A 14422-nucleotide genomic window follows, 5' to 3' on the forward strand; every position below is an offset into this window, starting at 1 on the left:
CTGGTCTTAGAGTTACCTCAATGGTGCTTGGTGTGCTCTCGCATTTCCCTTTGTTACCCGGTATGACCTCGCTTGTGCGTAAACTTTAGTTCGATTGATGCAATGAACCAGGCCTTTGTTGATGCGAGTGTGGTGTGTTCAAAAATTAAGAACAAAACAAATAAAAAAATTCGATCAAGCAGGGTTTGAGCTTGACCTTTGGCTGATCGGAATGTATGACCGGGATTGGTGAAGAAGTACATGCCAAGCATGAATGAAAATTATATGAAAGAAAAGTTAATTATACATAATTATCGTGCAGCTTTGGAATTGGCTAGATGAAATATACGCGAAGCTTCTAAAATAATAATATATGATCCAATAGCAATTTTAAAACTAGGAGAGTCAAATACATGAATTGATTTCCATTGTTCATGTAACTACGAAAAATTATAACATTTCACCACTACTAAATAAGTTGGACTGAATTCTACTTATATGTTTTGGTATTTAGTTCCAGGCAAAAAATAATTAGTAGAGTGGGTCATCGTTATATGGAAAAACGCAAACTTTACCTCACCAATCGAGAACAACCCTTTTTTGGTTCCATTTGGAGTCCCAAACAACTGTGAAAAATTTGGGGACGATTGGTTGTAACTCGGCTTTCCGCATTGCGTTTGAAATTTGTATGGAAATTAGTATGGGAAAACCAACTTTTTTTTTGCATTTTTATCCCTAGAGACCACAATTTTGCATGATAGTACGGTGCTAAAATGTATCTAAGAAATGTTATAATATAATATATAATATATAATATAATAAAAAGTTAAATATGTATGGTTTGAATTAAACACCAAAAATCCTTTTTTCTGCCAACACTGCCGGTGTACCAATGAGAGTCAGATTCCAAACTGAAACATTTTCGGAGTTTCTTATCTTGCCGATTAGATATGTTCAGATGAATTATTCGAAAACAATTGTTCTATCTCATATGTGTACTTGGAAATGGGGGGGGGGGGGGGTGATAATATACCCGCCCCCTCACTCATATCAATAGAAGTGAAGTTTCAAACTGAAATAACTTCGGAGTTTCTAATCTTATCGATTTGGTATGTTCAGATGAATTATTCAAAAAACATTTTCTCAATCTCATAAGCGTAGTTAGAGAGCGGGGGTGCATGCAGTTTTTAAAACGAAAATTGTTGTAGTGTAAATATTTAATATCCACTTGTCCGTTCATTTGTTAGTGAGGAGATGTAGTTTGAATTATTAGTCCAACTGCTATATTATTTCTATATAAAGCTTTTGTTTGAAATATTAAACTGCCATTCGGGCCACCTGCATATAGAAAACACAGAGGTAGTCGTACGTCGAAAACCAAAAACAGGAGAAAACGTTAACTGTCTTCACCAGTTTCGTCTCAGACACAGGTACATTCGGATTTCGCTTGTTGGGCTAACTTTAAGTGGGCTACGTTTCAGTTGGGTTCCCAAGTCAAATGTCATTTCTAACAGTGCTGATTCCTTTTCGAAATTTAGACCGGCTTCATGCAAAACCTGGTAAACGAGTGGAGTAATGATACAATTATTTCAATGCAATACAACGAGTTGCTTCCTTGATGGTTGCCAACGATATGGCTGAATGAGGGGTGAAGCTAATTTCTGGCTTATCAAGAGATTCACCCGAGACCTAGTTCAACAGCAATATTTGCTTCAGGGGATAGAACAACATCGAAAAGAGTACCCTGAGAAATCGTAGAATATATTAAAATGAAATATAATCATTACAATCCAATGACATTTGTGGGAATGTATCTGACATTGTATATTGCACAACAAGAGTAGGGAAGGGAATGGGGATACTCGCTTTACATCTGCTTTTAGGAGATTGAGCAAATGGTTTTGAATAACCCATCCGAACAACTCGAGAGCTGGGAAACTCCGAATTTATTTTAGTCTTTATCTTTACTTTCATTGATATAAGTGAGGACTGGAAAGCATACAGTAAGCCCCTCCATATCTAACTACGCCTATTAAATAGAGCACATGTTTTTGAATACATCTGAACATATCAACTTGACAAGATCAGAAACACCGAGGTTATTGCAGTTTGAAGCTTTACTTCCGTTTATATGAGTGAAGAGGGTGAGATGAGATTGAAAAATTGTTTGTGAATAATTCATCTGTATATACCAAATCGATAAGATAAGAAACTCCGAAGTTATTTCAGTTTGGAGTCTGACTTTGATTGGTACACCGGCAGTGTTGGCAGAAAAAGGGATTTTTTTTAGAATTTATATGCGTGATTTGTGGAAAATTGGTTTGTGGAAAAAGTAGGTTTTCCCATACTAATTTCCATATAAATTTCAAACGCAATGCAGAAAGCCGGGTTACAACCAATCGTCCCCAAATTAAACCAAACACCCCAAATTAAACCAAAAAAAAAAAACATTGTTCTGAAAAAATGATCATGATGATCCATCCTAATATTTAGTTAATTTTCGAACATCTGACCTTTGGCGAACAGTATTTCATATTTTAAATACAATGAGCTTAGCTTAGACTAACGTCACATATTGCTACTCCGGTTGTTGGTTGCTATTCCGTCATTGATCATGATCAGTGAATTTGCAATGGGGCTGGGAGTGGCCATCCATTCCATGTACAGGTGGATGTGGGGAAGCAATTTTAGAGTGAGATTTATTGTTTTGGGGACCGTATTTATCTCTGCGTCACCTTTGTGGTCTTCTGTGGTCACAGGAGAGTAGATTTCGTTAGTAGGTTGAGTTCGTTGGATCATGGTCCACCTATCAATTCAGTAATGTAAAGGAACCTGGGATAAAAACCACGATCTTCTGATCGGTAAGCAAAAACGGTTGGACCAGTTAACCGAATCTATTTCATCACATTACATTAACAACGACGATTGTTCATGCCCGACAACATGAAACTATTCAAATTGGATGATGTCCCACATCAAGCATGCTACATATTATACAACCATGATCTGCGAAAATTAAAGAAAGTGTGATTACTCGAGCAAATTTTTGTGGAACATTTTCTACGATTTTGAGGTTGATGATGCGGTCTTCATCAACGTTGTTCAGATTGATAAAGCCTATTGGATGGTGAACAGCTCAGTTCAGAATTCAACCTCCAGGTGGCACTAATGAGCCACCTGTTTAAAAATTAATTCCTTAACTTGACATCTTGACTAGATAGAAGGTCTTCGGCAAAGTTGTATGTGAATAAGATTTATTAGATGGTGTACATCACTCTCAAAAGTGTGACTTGTGTGTTATTTAATTTTTAATTCCTTGGTTTAATTTGCGACCTCCAATACATAGAAGGTAACGGTCTTGGAAAAAAATGTTCAGATTAATCAGACCTATTGGATATTCAGTTCATAATTCACTCACCAAGTGACAATAGTGTGTAATTTGACATCTTATTGTTTGCTTTAACTAGACAGTACGCACCACTAGTGCCATTTGATTCTGACTTCATTAAAGTTGTTCAGATGAACAAGATCTGTGAACATAGTCGATAGGTGAAAGACCTGAGTGTGATATTGGATTCATAACTACACACTTAGTAATAATCAATTTTAAACGCGACGAAATTTCATGTTGGTTATAATTATGACACGTATACAGACATGTCATGCAAAAGTAAGTACTTCGCGACTGAAAAAAGCGTTATTCGATGAAAATTACGTTTGAATGAGCAGAATTTTACGTCAGTTATGACTCAAGTTTATGTCAACATTGACGCTCGTATATGTCTCAAAGCACCTAAATTTACATGATTTTTTCTAAGTGTGCATCATTCAGACAACTCATTTTGTATGTCGTTGATAAGGCGTCTACACGATTCGAAAAAGTAGTGTAAATTTCTGTTCAATATGATGCACATAAAAGGAGCGTCACATATCATATAAGTTTACATTATAAACCGTGTAAAATTATGAGACTTTTCATGAAATGTTGCAAATTTTGTATACAAAAGCCTTTGTAAACAACATTTCTTACAAGTTGCTCGTTTGCGTGAAATGAAACACAAGTGTACGAGACTGAATATTTACATCACAATTAAAATTCTGAATTTTTTTGCTGTGTGGGACTTCAGGATAGCTGAAATATTGACCAATGTCTACTGTTTTGAAGGCACAAATACATATTTTCAAATAAACTGACGCGATTGGTCAACGCAACGATTGATCGAGTGATCCGTTTCGGAGACACTCTCGATTTCTTTCAAATCTCAAACAGGGTTACAGCAAGGGGGTGGACTTTTTTGTCTGCTGTTTAATGTTACCTTCGAAGCTGTGATCCGAACAGCGGGGATATACACGAGTGGTACGATTTTCAGGAAGTTCATCCAGCTTTTTGGCTTCGCGGATGAAATTGGCATAATTTAACGTAACTTTGAGACGATGGCGGAAACATTCATCAGACTGAAGGTTGAAGCCAATCGGATTAGACTCGCCATTAAAGCATTGAGTACATAAGAGGAAGATATACAAGAGAAGGTAATATTAGTGTCCCACTGTGAATTCGGATTGACGGTGATGAAATCGGATAAAGTTCACCGCAACACGAAATTGACTATCTATAAAACACTGATTAGAGCGGTAGCCCTCTACGGTCACGAGACATGGACTTTGCTCGCGTAGACTGCCTTGGAGAGTTCTGCTTCGGTTACCCAGCTACGAGAGCTGTTGCCAACTGATTAATCTGGAATCTCTTTGGATAAGAAGGAACACTATCAGAGCTTTGACCGTCGGTGATTTTCTTCGGGGAAGAATAGATTGTGAGGCCTGGGATCCTGGGACAAATTGATCTGAATGATCAACCCGGAACTGCAAAGGTTGCATCTGCGTCACACGAACTTAGGGCCATACGGTGCGATTTGTGGGCAACAGCGAGTGTTCAACAGAGTCGCATCTGTCTTTGACTTCAATACGCGATGTTCTCCGTTGGAAATGTTCATCCTTTTTTGCCGGTAGGAGTGATTGACTGATTCATATTTTAATTTTTGACCATGCTGCTTTGTTTTGCATTTACTTGACATGTGACTAACTTCTTGATTATTATACTTATTATTATTATCATCATCATTGGAGCTCCAAAAATTCGTTCAATAAGTGCAGAGCAAAATCTGCCTGAAATGTCCGGTTGTGATTTATTAATTTCTTCCAGCAAGAATTTTAGAGAGATATAGGATTTTTAAAAAGTAGCATAAGCTTGCTGCATTGGTTATTTCAATTTCTGGCATAAATGTTCAAATAGCATAGGCTTTGCACAATATCTTCAAATAGAAAAACAAATGTTTAAGAACACTAGTTATTGACGGAATCCATTTTCCATACAATTTGTTTTACTAACTTCGACATGTCTGCTGCTGAGAATCAAGCATATCATTCCATTTTTAGATCTGTATAACTTATAAATGGCGAGATCAGTGCCAGTGAAAACGCGAAGTTGATGGATTCCATGAACTTTCACCTTAAACTGCTAGCTTATCCACGCAAACACCCCAACATCATCGAGAAGAGCAAAATGACCCCAACCTGGTTGTCAATATGGTCGGTATTACCGATATTGAAAACCCTAGCAATAATTAAAAAAAAAAAAAACAAACATTTATGAGCAAATCCAGGTCGAATAGCTAAATTTCAGACAGTATAACGGGGGTATACCCTCTCTTGAATTTCGATGAAACTTCGGTAATTTTGAGTAAAGCCTCATTTTCCAACATGGCGTATTCGATATTTTTCATTCCAGAAATTCAATAGACAAGCCAGTTCATGTCTCTCTAATAAGATAGTACATATCATTTAAATTCATATCAGCATTTCTTTAAATGTCACCTCTAAATTCTTTTGGATCTGGCTTTGGAATGACTTTGAAACTACACACTAAGAAATACCTAACTTTACACGTGACGGAATCCATCTTTGACTTAATGGATGAGACGTATACAAACATGTCATGTAAAATTAAGTGCTCCGAGACTGAAAAGTTCGAAAGTACGTTTCGTTGAGCTGAATTTTGCGTCTATTATGACTAATTTTTATGTCAAAATTGACGCTCGTATATGTCAGTCTCAGAGCACATAAATTTACATCAAGTGTGTATCCTCAAAATTTGATTTATTATTTCGTATGATATTATTCTTAGTATTCCCTACACACTACGAAAAAGTAATGTAAATTTCAGTGCCCTGAGACCGACACATGTAAGCGGCCCTTTTGACATAAGAATCAGTTGAAAAGGACGAGAAAATCAATTCAATCAAACGCACTTTTCGTCGAGTTGCATATCAGGCATAACATTTGATAACGGCACAAAAGCATTTGTAAACAAACTTTCTAAGGCCCTTTACACGCTAACCAAAGTACACCCACGCAAACCAACAACATCATCGGATAGGGGCAACTATCACCTTTCCGAAAGTGGTATTGGTTTGCGTGGGCGTACCTTGGTTCGCGTGTAAAGGGCTTTAGAAAATTTGTTTACAAATGCTTTTGTGCCGTTATCAAATGTTATGCCTGATATGTTTCAGTTTCAGGACACTTAATTTAACATGACATGTTTGTTTACGCTCCATAATTTACGTCAAAGCTGAATTACGTCTCGTGTAAAAATAGTAATTTCTAAGTGTGTATAAATTGTCCTCCAAATAAAAGAGAATTATTATTTATCTCAAAAAAAATCATAAAATTCTTCTCTAAATCCCTGTAGAATTCAACTCTGAACTACCTAATAATCTTTGTTGATGATCCCTCCACTAATACCATTAAAAACTACTCAGAATCACCTACACTCTTAGAAATTATTATTTTTACACGACACGTAATTCAGCTTTGACGTAAATCATGGAACGTAAACAAACATGGCATGTATAATTAAGGTTCAATTTACTTTGATGCTTTTTAGAAAATTTCAGAAGCAGTTTTTTTCCGACGCATTATATCAGATTGCAAAAAGCTCACACTATTCGATTCCTTTTGATATTTTACACAAATTGACGCGAGCTTTTTGCAATCTAAAATAATGCGTCGAAAAAAACTGCCTTTGAATTTTTAAAAAATGCATCAATGTAAATTGAACCTTAAGTGTCCTGAAACTGAAACATATGCAACTCGACGAAAAGTGCGTTTGATTGAATTGATTTTCTTGTCCTTTTCAACTTATTCTTATGTCAAAAGGGCCGCTTGCATGTGTCGGTCTCAAGGTGCTGAAATTCACATGTCTTTTTCGTAGTGTGTACGCATATGCCACTCACCGTAATTCCTTGCGGCTGATATCGTGTACCGGCCGGGTGCTGCCGTATACAGCTCAGGGGACGACGAGTAACCTTCGTCGCCGATCACAGATGATGATGACACATTCACAATGCTTGTGTCTGTGCCGCTAGACGTGGCAGCGATACTCGTAGGTATCACCACCGTTGACGATATCGCAGTCGTTGTCGTCGTCGTCGTCGTCGTCGCCGCCGTCGTTGTCGTCGATGACGTTGTCGATGGACGAATAGGCGGTCTCCACGTGCTCGAATTAATAATACTAATCTGGGTAGGATATTTAACAGTAGTGGTACTTGGTTTAGTCGGCTTGGCCTAAAACATAAATCGTGTGTTAGGTTTATCGCAATTTAAAAAGAGTTACGTTTTTGAGTACTCACCGATGGTTTTGGTTTTAATACAGTACTTTGAATGTTGTTAGAAATCGACAGAATCGGTTTCTTGGACGGCTTACTCGGTTTTGGTGGCCGCGTTTTTGTAATAAAACTAGGTTCTGTTGTAGCTTGCCAATGAGTTGTATATATGCCTGCCAAGAGCGAAAACGGAAACATTTTTCATCACTGAACCCACCGTGGTTGAGTGTAGCGAAGAAACCCACCTGTTGACATGCTACTGCCTGCCATCTCCAGGTCTGTCAGCTGCGCAGGCGTCGATAAGGTAGAGTGTTTATTTACAGTGCCCTCTGTTGGCTTTTGACTAAAAAGATGACTGTTGATGTTATTGCTATTACTAGAACTACTAGAGGAGGATGACGATGGTTTCTGGTGCTGGTGATGGTGGTGATTATGCGATGGACGAATCACCAGCGTACCGCCGTTTCCTGGACGGTAAATGGTCGTGTAACCATTGCTACTAACAAAAGTACTTTACATTCAACGAAAAGCAATTGTTTTGAGGGGTAACGCAGGGTACACACATGGAAGGAGCAAAAAAAACAAACGGGGTATTTATGTTATCAGTATTACTTGGTGGTTGAACCTCAAAGTGCAGGACTGTGCTGTGTAGCAGAAATTAGTTCTGGTTATTTACAAAATTCTGAAGGGATGTTAAATACCTAGGTTTCGGTGGCTTATACTTAGTACTGCCGGCCGGCTTCAAAAGGTAGTTTAAAGTCTGGTGGTAGTTTTGCGGTATCACATTTTCGGAGAGATTGTGCGAACAGCAGGACCCGAACATGAACGAGTCCATGCAGACGCCCACGTGTTGTCCCTCGGATTTGATACATTCCCATACGAACATACAGGTACCCTCTATTCCGTTAACTGTACAGGGCTTAGGATTAATCTTAAAGCTGTTGTGACTAGAACCGGTGTTTACATGCGCTATCCAACATATGACGACCAGTAGAATCGATGTTGTCCATCGACTCCACATCGTGGTGGAGCTTTTCAAAGTATCTGCAAGAAGAAAAAGAAAACACGCTGTTAGGAAGATTCATCATTAACTTATATACGTAAATATCGCCACATACGGAGCATCTAGTAGACCCCATTTGATCAACAAATCCCCAATGCAAGGGCGCTGGGCTGGTTTTGTACCTATATATCGAATCCATAAATGGTCAAGTGGTTGTGAAACTAAACGTCTCTTTCCAAAACCACGCTGAATCATATCCAACACTGTCTGTTGCGCCCACTCAAACACATTTTGTTTACAAACAACACTCTACGACTCGAAGTCGGTTATGCACGCCTCGTAAATTGAGCGCTAGTTGTTTGGCATTCTTCCAGGCGATTGGTGGGTACTCAAATCGCACTCAGATTTCATCTTGAATTTCATTCATCGGTTAAATTTGAGATCGTTTCTACTGTGTACAGTGGATTGTGAAACTCCACTGACTCCGTATCTGAGCATGGTGAGCAGAGAGGTTTGATTGTGACGGGAGTCTTGTTTTTGGAATGGCTGGTTCAAGTTAAATACGACGATTGATTATAATTAGAATTTCCTATTACTTCGAACCGAACGCGGATCACATGCTGGTATTTGTAGCTTGCTTCTTGGCCTAATTTAGATTTGTGTACGCACAAAAGAATCGTGTTGATGAGAAAAGTCTACAACGGAAGACAGGAAGTGGACTAATTTTTTTTTAGGAAACTAACTTATGTTGTTTCTAATAGATAGAGATTTGTCAGAGGTGTGATGATCACACATTTAAAATCGATTTCACCAGTAAGTATATGGCAGTATAAATTTTTATAGTATAAATTAGACTATCTATACATTTTTGTAATGTTATGATCAGCACAAACGAAATGTCATACATTATACAGCTTCACATTGTAAGTAATTTGTCAAGACAGGTTGTATATACCTATTGTATGAAAACATCAATCATGCTTCCTACACACATAGAAATGATTAAAGATTTCGGTACCGAATTTTCAACAGCTGAACAAGGCATGAATTAAAATTAGATTTAATGCTTCAACACAAGGCAAACTTCAGTACGATGGTAAGACTCGATTATTTAAACAAGGCTGACAATGTTTTAAAATTATAATTTAGTGAAACAGCTTTTGTTCAATGTTTTGCCGAACGTTCAGCTGTTGAAAGTTTGGTAAAAATTACCGAAGTCGGTAATAATTTCTAAGTGTGCAAGCAGTCATCATTAAGTCAAAACCCAAAATTCTGACAAAAGAGAATATAAATAGAAATTAGCGATAAATCAATAATATGTATCCAACAATAAAAGTGCTTAAAAGATTTGCCAATGAGAGTAGAATTTCGGGAAGTTTGCTCCCAAAATATGGAGTGAAAGTTCGACCATAATTGAAAGAATTAAAATTTCTCCAAACTCCAAACATGACTCAAGGTTTGAAAGTTTTTCTTAGAGAGCTTTTTAAGAATTTTCAATTCATTCGTAGCCAGATTTTTTTGTTTTCGTAAGAGTTTTCTAAAAGAAACTTTTGCCCAACCGGTGGTGCAAAAGATCATAAAAGCAGTTTTTGAACAGATTCGCCGCCACTAATCTTGAAATGCCCCATAATGGTTTAAATTACATTAAAAATACACATGTTTGTGCTCAGATATTGTCAGAACATGACGAGCAACGATATCCACTCGAAATAATTATTTTCCACAATACATACACTAGGGTTGCAATTTATGATTGCTTTGAATAAATAAATGTTTTTAGACATTTTAAAACATATAAAAAGTCTGATATTATTAAAAATATCTTCAAGAGGAACGCAAAATTTGTCTCATGGTTTCCTGTGGAAAACCTAAAAAATCTGCCGGAAAATGAGGAAATTGACGAAAATTTTATTCAGTCTCGGAGTAGTACCAATAGACTGAGTGAATCCAATCTTTACTTTTCTCAAATTCGGGAATTTTTCCCTGGAACATGAGACAAATTTTACTCATCGCTGAGTTCCTGCACTTTTGGCGATTATGAGTGAACTAAACTCAAATTTGGGTCGTTCTCATTCGCCGTGTGGGTAGATCACCTTTTCGTGATACGTTACGGGATCTAAGATCAACCACCGATTCCTAGTCCTGGCTACTTCAAACTAAGGGTACATGATTTTTCAGCAATAAAATAAACACATCTTAGTCCTTGTTACTTTTTATGCCTTGTTAATAGTGATAAGCCCTAGGGTTGCCTGAACCAAGGATGATCTTGAAACAAGGAAAAACTGAGTCTTCATCTATGTGATTCCTAATCTTCTATTCGTTGTTCCATAGCTGGAAGTGGTTAAGACTAGGGTTCTGATGCATGCTCATTATCGGTGTTATTGCTTGATTTTGTTGCGAAGGAATCCGTTTTTGACTGACAAAGTAGCGCGCATTTGGAGGGTGTTCGAACACTCCAAAGGGTATAAAGAGCGGGACATTACACTTAGAGTCGGATCCTTGCGATAAAGGCAAGAATGATAACTGTAAATAAACCGAATATATCAACATTTCTCAATAGTGATGTAGTAACACAACATGCACTAAAATAAGGACACGGGCTATATTACAATAGATCACCCTTTTTGCAATATAATGCTGATATACGGCTGATATGAATTTTTAAAACCCTATAACAAGGTTATTATGCAAAAAGTGCGATTAGAAAGCTATTATCGGGCTTGGTGGTTACTTGGGTACTGGTATGTGGTACTGGTCGTAGTAGTGTTATGTCCCGTACAGAGGGAAAAAAGAATCAAAGTAAAGATCTTATTTCCATTACACCTAACCTCAATTTTTCAAAACTGTTTTTTTTTTTACTAAAAGTTTATTTTTTCCTCAAAATTTATCCAGCTTTCCATATGTTCCATTGGATTTTTCTGCCACAAATTGTTTAATTTCTGTCAAAAACCTAGCACTGCTCTTTGATTCCAACTCCATCATAAATAGTGTCAGCTACAATTTTGCCAAAAAACATGAAAATAAGAAAGATAGTTTTAGAGTATCAATAAATGTGAGGACCACCCTAATTTTAAAAACAGACAAGAGAAGGATTATGTTAAGCAACAAAAGTTTACCCAATACACCCAATTACTAAAATTTATGACTAAAGCACTATGACTTTTGTCTTGCGAAATTCCCATCCTGGACCACTGTGCATTGGGTTTACTTCCGCATATTCATCCTATTCGTTCTTATAGACTTTGTATTGTAGCTTTTGTAGCACATTGAGCGTATGATTGATTCGTGTACGTCGCAATCATTGATCTATTTGATGATTTCTGCTTCGTATGACGAAAATAGGTTATAATGCCGATACCCTATCGCGATGTAAGGTTATCCGGCTATAATCTACTTTTGCGTTAAGCATTATAAAGCCAGAACCAATCTTGTAAGCGGTGACCGTAGTCGACGCATTTTCTGCGATAAAGTCATAAGACACTGTCACCAAAGAACGTCATGAATGTAGGTGTTTTAGTTTTTCTCATAATAAGACGTGCTGGTGCTGTGCTTGTGTGAATTCTGAAAATAGGAAGCAACGATGTCCTAGTAATAACATTTCTGATCAGAAATGGTTTAATTTACACCAAATTGAGGAATTAGAACGAAATCACACATGTCATATGCTAGTTATTGGATAATTTTCTTTTTGCTCGAATGTTATTCTACCGTTCGTTATGTGTAAGAGAGACGACGGTAGAGCATAAGAGCACGAATACAAACAGACTGTCGCGCACGAGAACGAAGCGAGTGTAGTAAAGACGTCAACCCCTGGTCAGGACTTAATTTTTTTTTTTTATCTAGTTCGTTTATTTGGGAGGCTCAATCGCGTTAGCTTTACGGAGCCGATAATTCATTGTTCACTGTGTGTAACAAAATTCACTTAATTCTATGTCTAGTAGGAGTTGGGCCGATTACTCGCGGCTTACTCGAGGTTAGAAGGGTACATTTTCGAAGGATAGGATCAGGGGAGGAGCTTGGGGTAGGGTTTCGTTGTCTCATCAGAGCGTTGTCGCCAGTATGAACGGTAGTGCTGTTCTAGCTTCGTCCGGAGTTCGACCGGCTATGGTGGGTGACCAGTGGGCGACGATGAGACTCATCGAGACGGGGGGACAAGACAAACAAAAACTAATAAAGAGAGACAAAAGACAAAAGGAATTAAATTCTTATACTAGACATTTGAAGAAAAACATAAACGGACTGCATATAGCAGAGATCACGGGTTGCCAACACGTCTCTGATAGGAACATAGGGTTGTCTTCCTTGGGCCTCGAGGGTATTCAAAAGTCGCTCTCTGGCGGCGTCATTATCCGTACATTGCCAAACTGCGTGTTCGATGTCATCGTAACCGTTTCCACACCGACAGATGTTGCTGTCCACGAGGTTTATTCTATTGAGATGAGCATCTAGCGAGTAGTGGTTGGACATAAGTCTACTCATCACGCGAATGAAGTCACGACTTAAGCCCAAGCCTTTAAACCACGCTCTCGAAGAAACATTAGGAATAATTGAATGTAACCACCGTCCAAGATTTCCAGTGTCCCAATCGGTTTGCCAACTCGAAAAGGTACTCTGACGCACTAAATGGTAAAATTCATCGTGTGAAATTTGCCTGCCATACAATTCGCCTTCCTGCGCGCCCACCTTTGCGAGAGAGTCCGCCTTCTCATTGCCTGGGATTGAGCAATGTGAGGGGACCCATACAAAGGTAATCATATATGATCTTTCGACCAGCACACACATCTGCTCCCTTACCTTTGAAAGGAAATAAGATGAGTGCCTACTTGGTTTCGTCGACCGAATAGCCTCAATCGAACTGAGACTATCCGAGAAGATGAAGTAATGGTCTGTGGGCATATTGGAAATCATCCCCAATGCGAAGTTGATTGCTGCCAGCTCAGCAACAAAAACGGAACAAGGTTCCTGAAGTTTGCGGAAGGCGCTAGAGTTTTCATTGAAGACACCGAAGCCAGTGGATCCATTGAGACGGGACCCGTCTGTAAAATATCTTTTCATGCAATTGACTTGTTGGTACTTTTCAGTAAAAATACGTGGGATAATAATAGGTCGAAGTTGATCGGGAATCCCATGAGTTGCTTGTTTCATGGTCAGATCATATTCAATTGAGGAACTGCGATTGGTGAAGTGAACACGGTCTGGAGTATAACAAGGAAGACACATATCTGATGATATGTAGTGGTGGTAGATTCTCATAAATCGAGATTGTGTGTTCAACCCAAGAATTTCTTCAAAATTAGCAATTATAAGTGTATTCGTCACTCCGCATTTGATTAGTATTCTGAGAGAGAGCTCCCAGAAACGGTTCTGGAGGGGTGTTACTCCTGCCAGAACCTCGAGACTCATGTTATGCGTTGAGTGCATACAGCCTAGAGCAATACGCAGACAACGATATTGAATTCGTTCCAATTTTATTAGGTGACTTTTTCTTGCCGAGAGAAAGCAGAAAGAGCCGTACTCTAGAACAGAGAGAATAGTTGTTTTATAAAGCGTTATGAGGTCTCCCGGATGAGCACCCCACCATGTGCCGCAAATTGAACGGAGAAAGTTGATCCTCTGCTGACATTTTTGCTTCAAATACGTAATATGGGCATTCCAAGTGCACTTTGAATCAAACCAGACCCCAAGGTACTTGAAAGACAATGATTGAGTAATGTTTCTGCCCAAAAGATTAAGATGCATTTGGGCTGGGTACCGCTTTCGAGTAAACACTACCAGTTCAGTT

At 38.3% G+C, this 14422-nt stretch overlaps 1 protein-coding gene across 3 annotated transcripts in view; it reads right to left on the reverse strand.

The window, feature by feature from the left end:
- The window catches only part of Sb (Stubble), a 108365-nt gene that overhangs the window by 46839 nt on the left and 47104 nt on the right, over nt 1-14422 (reverse strand). The window contains exons 2-5 of one of the 3 annotated variants that reach the window (XM_065229200.1): nt 8339-8681; nt 7883-7980; nt 7665-7810; nt 7269-7599 (exon numbers count right to left, since the gene is read on the reverse strand). In XM_065229200.1, coding sequence (XP_065085272.1) covers nt 7269-7599; nt 7665-7810; nt 7883-7980; nt 8339-8681 — 918 coding nt within the window. Of the gene's footprint in view, nt 1-7268; nt 7600-7664; nt 7811-7882; nt 8149-8338; nt 8682-14422 lie in introns of all 3 variants that reach the window. The other 2 variants (XM_065229199.1, XM_065229198.1) reach the window with 2 other exon arrangements.

The sequence above is a fragment of the Ochlerotatus camptorhynchus genome, unplaced genomic scaffold (assembly GCF_037179485.1).
Source record: "Ochlerotatus camptorhynchus isolate MF236.1 unplaced genomic scaffold, CSIRO-AGI_Acam_v1.1 ptg000309l, whole genome shotgun sequence".
NCBI classification, from domain to species: domain Eukaryota; kingdom Metazoa; phylum Arthropoda; class Insecta; order Diptera; family Culicidae; genus Ochlerotatus; species Ochlerotatus camptorhynchus.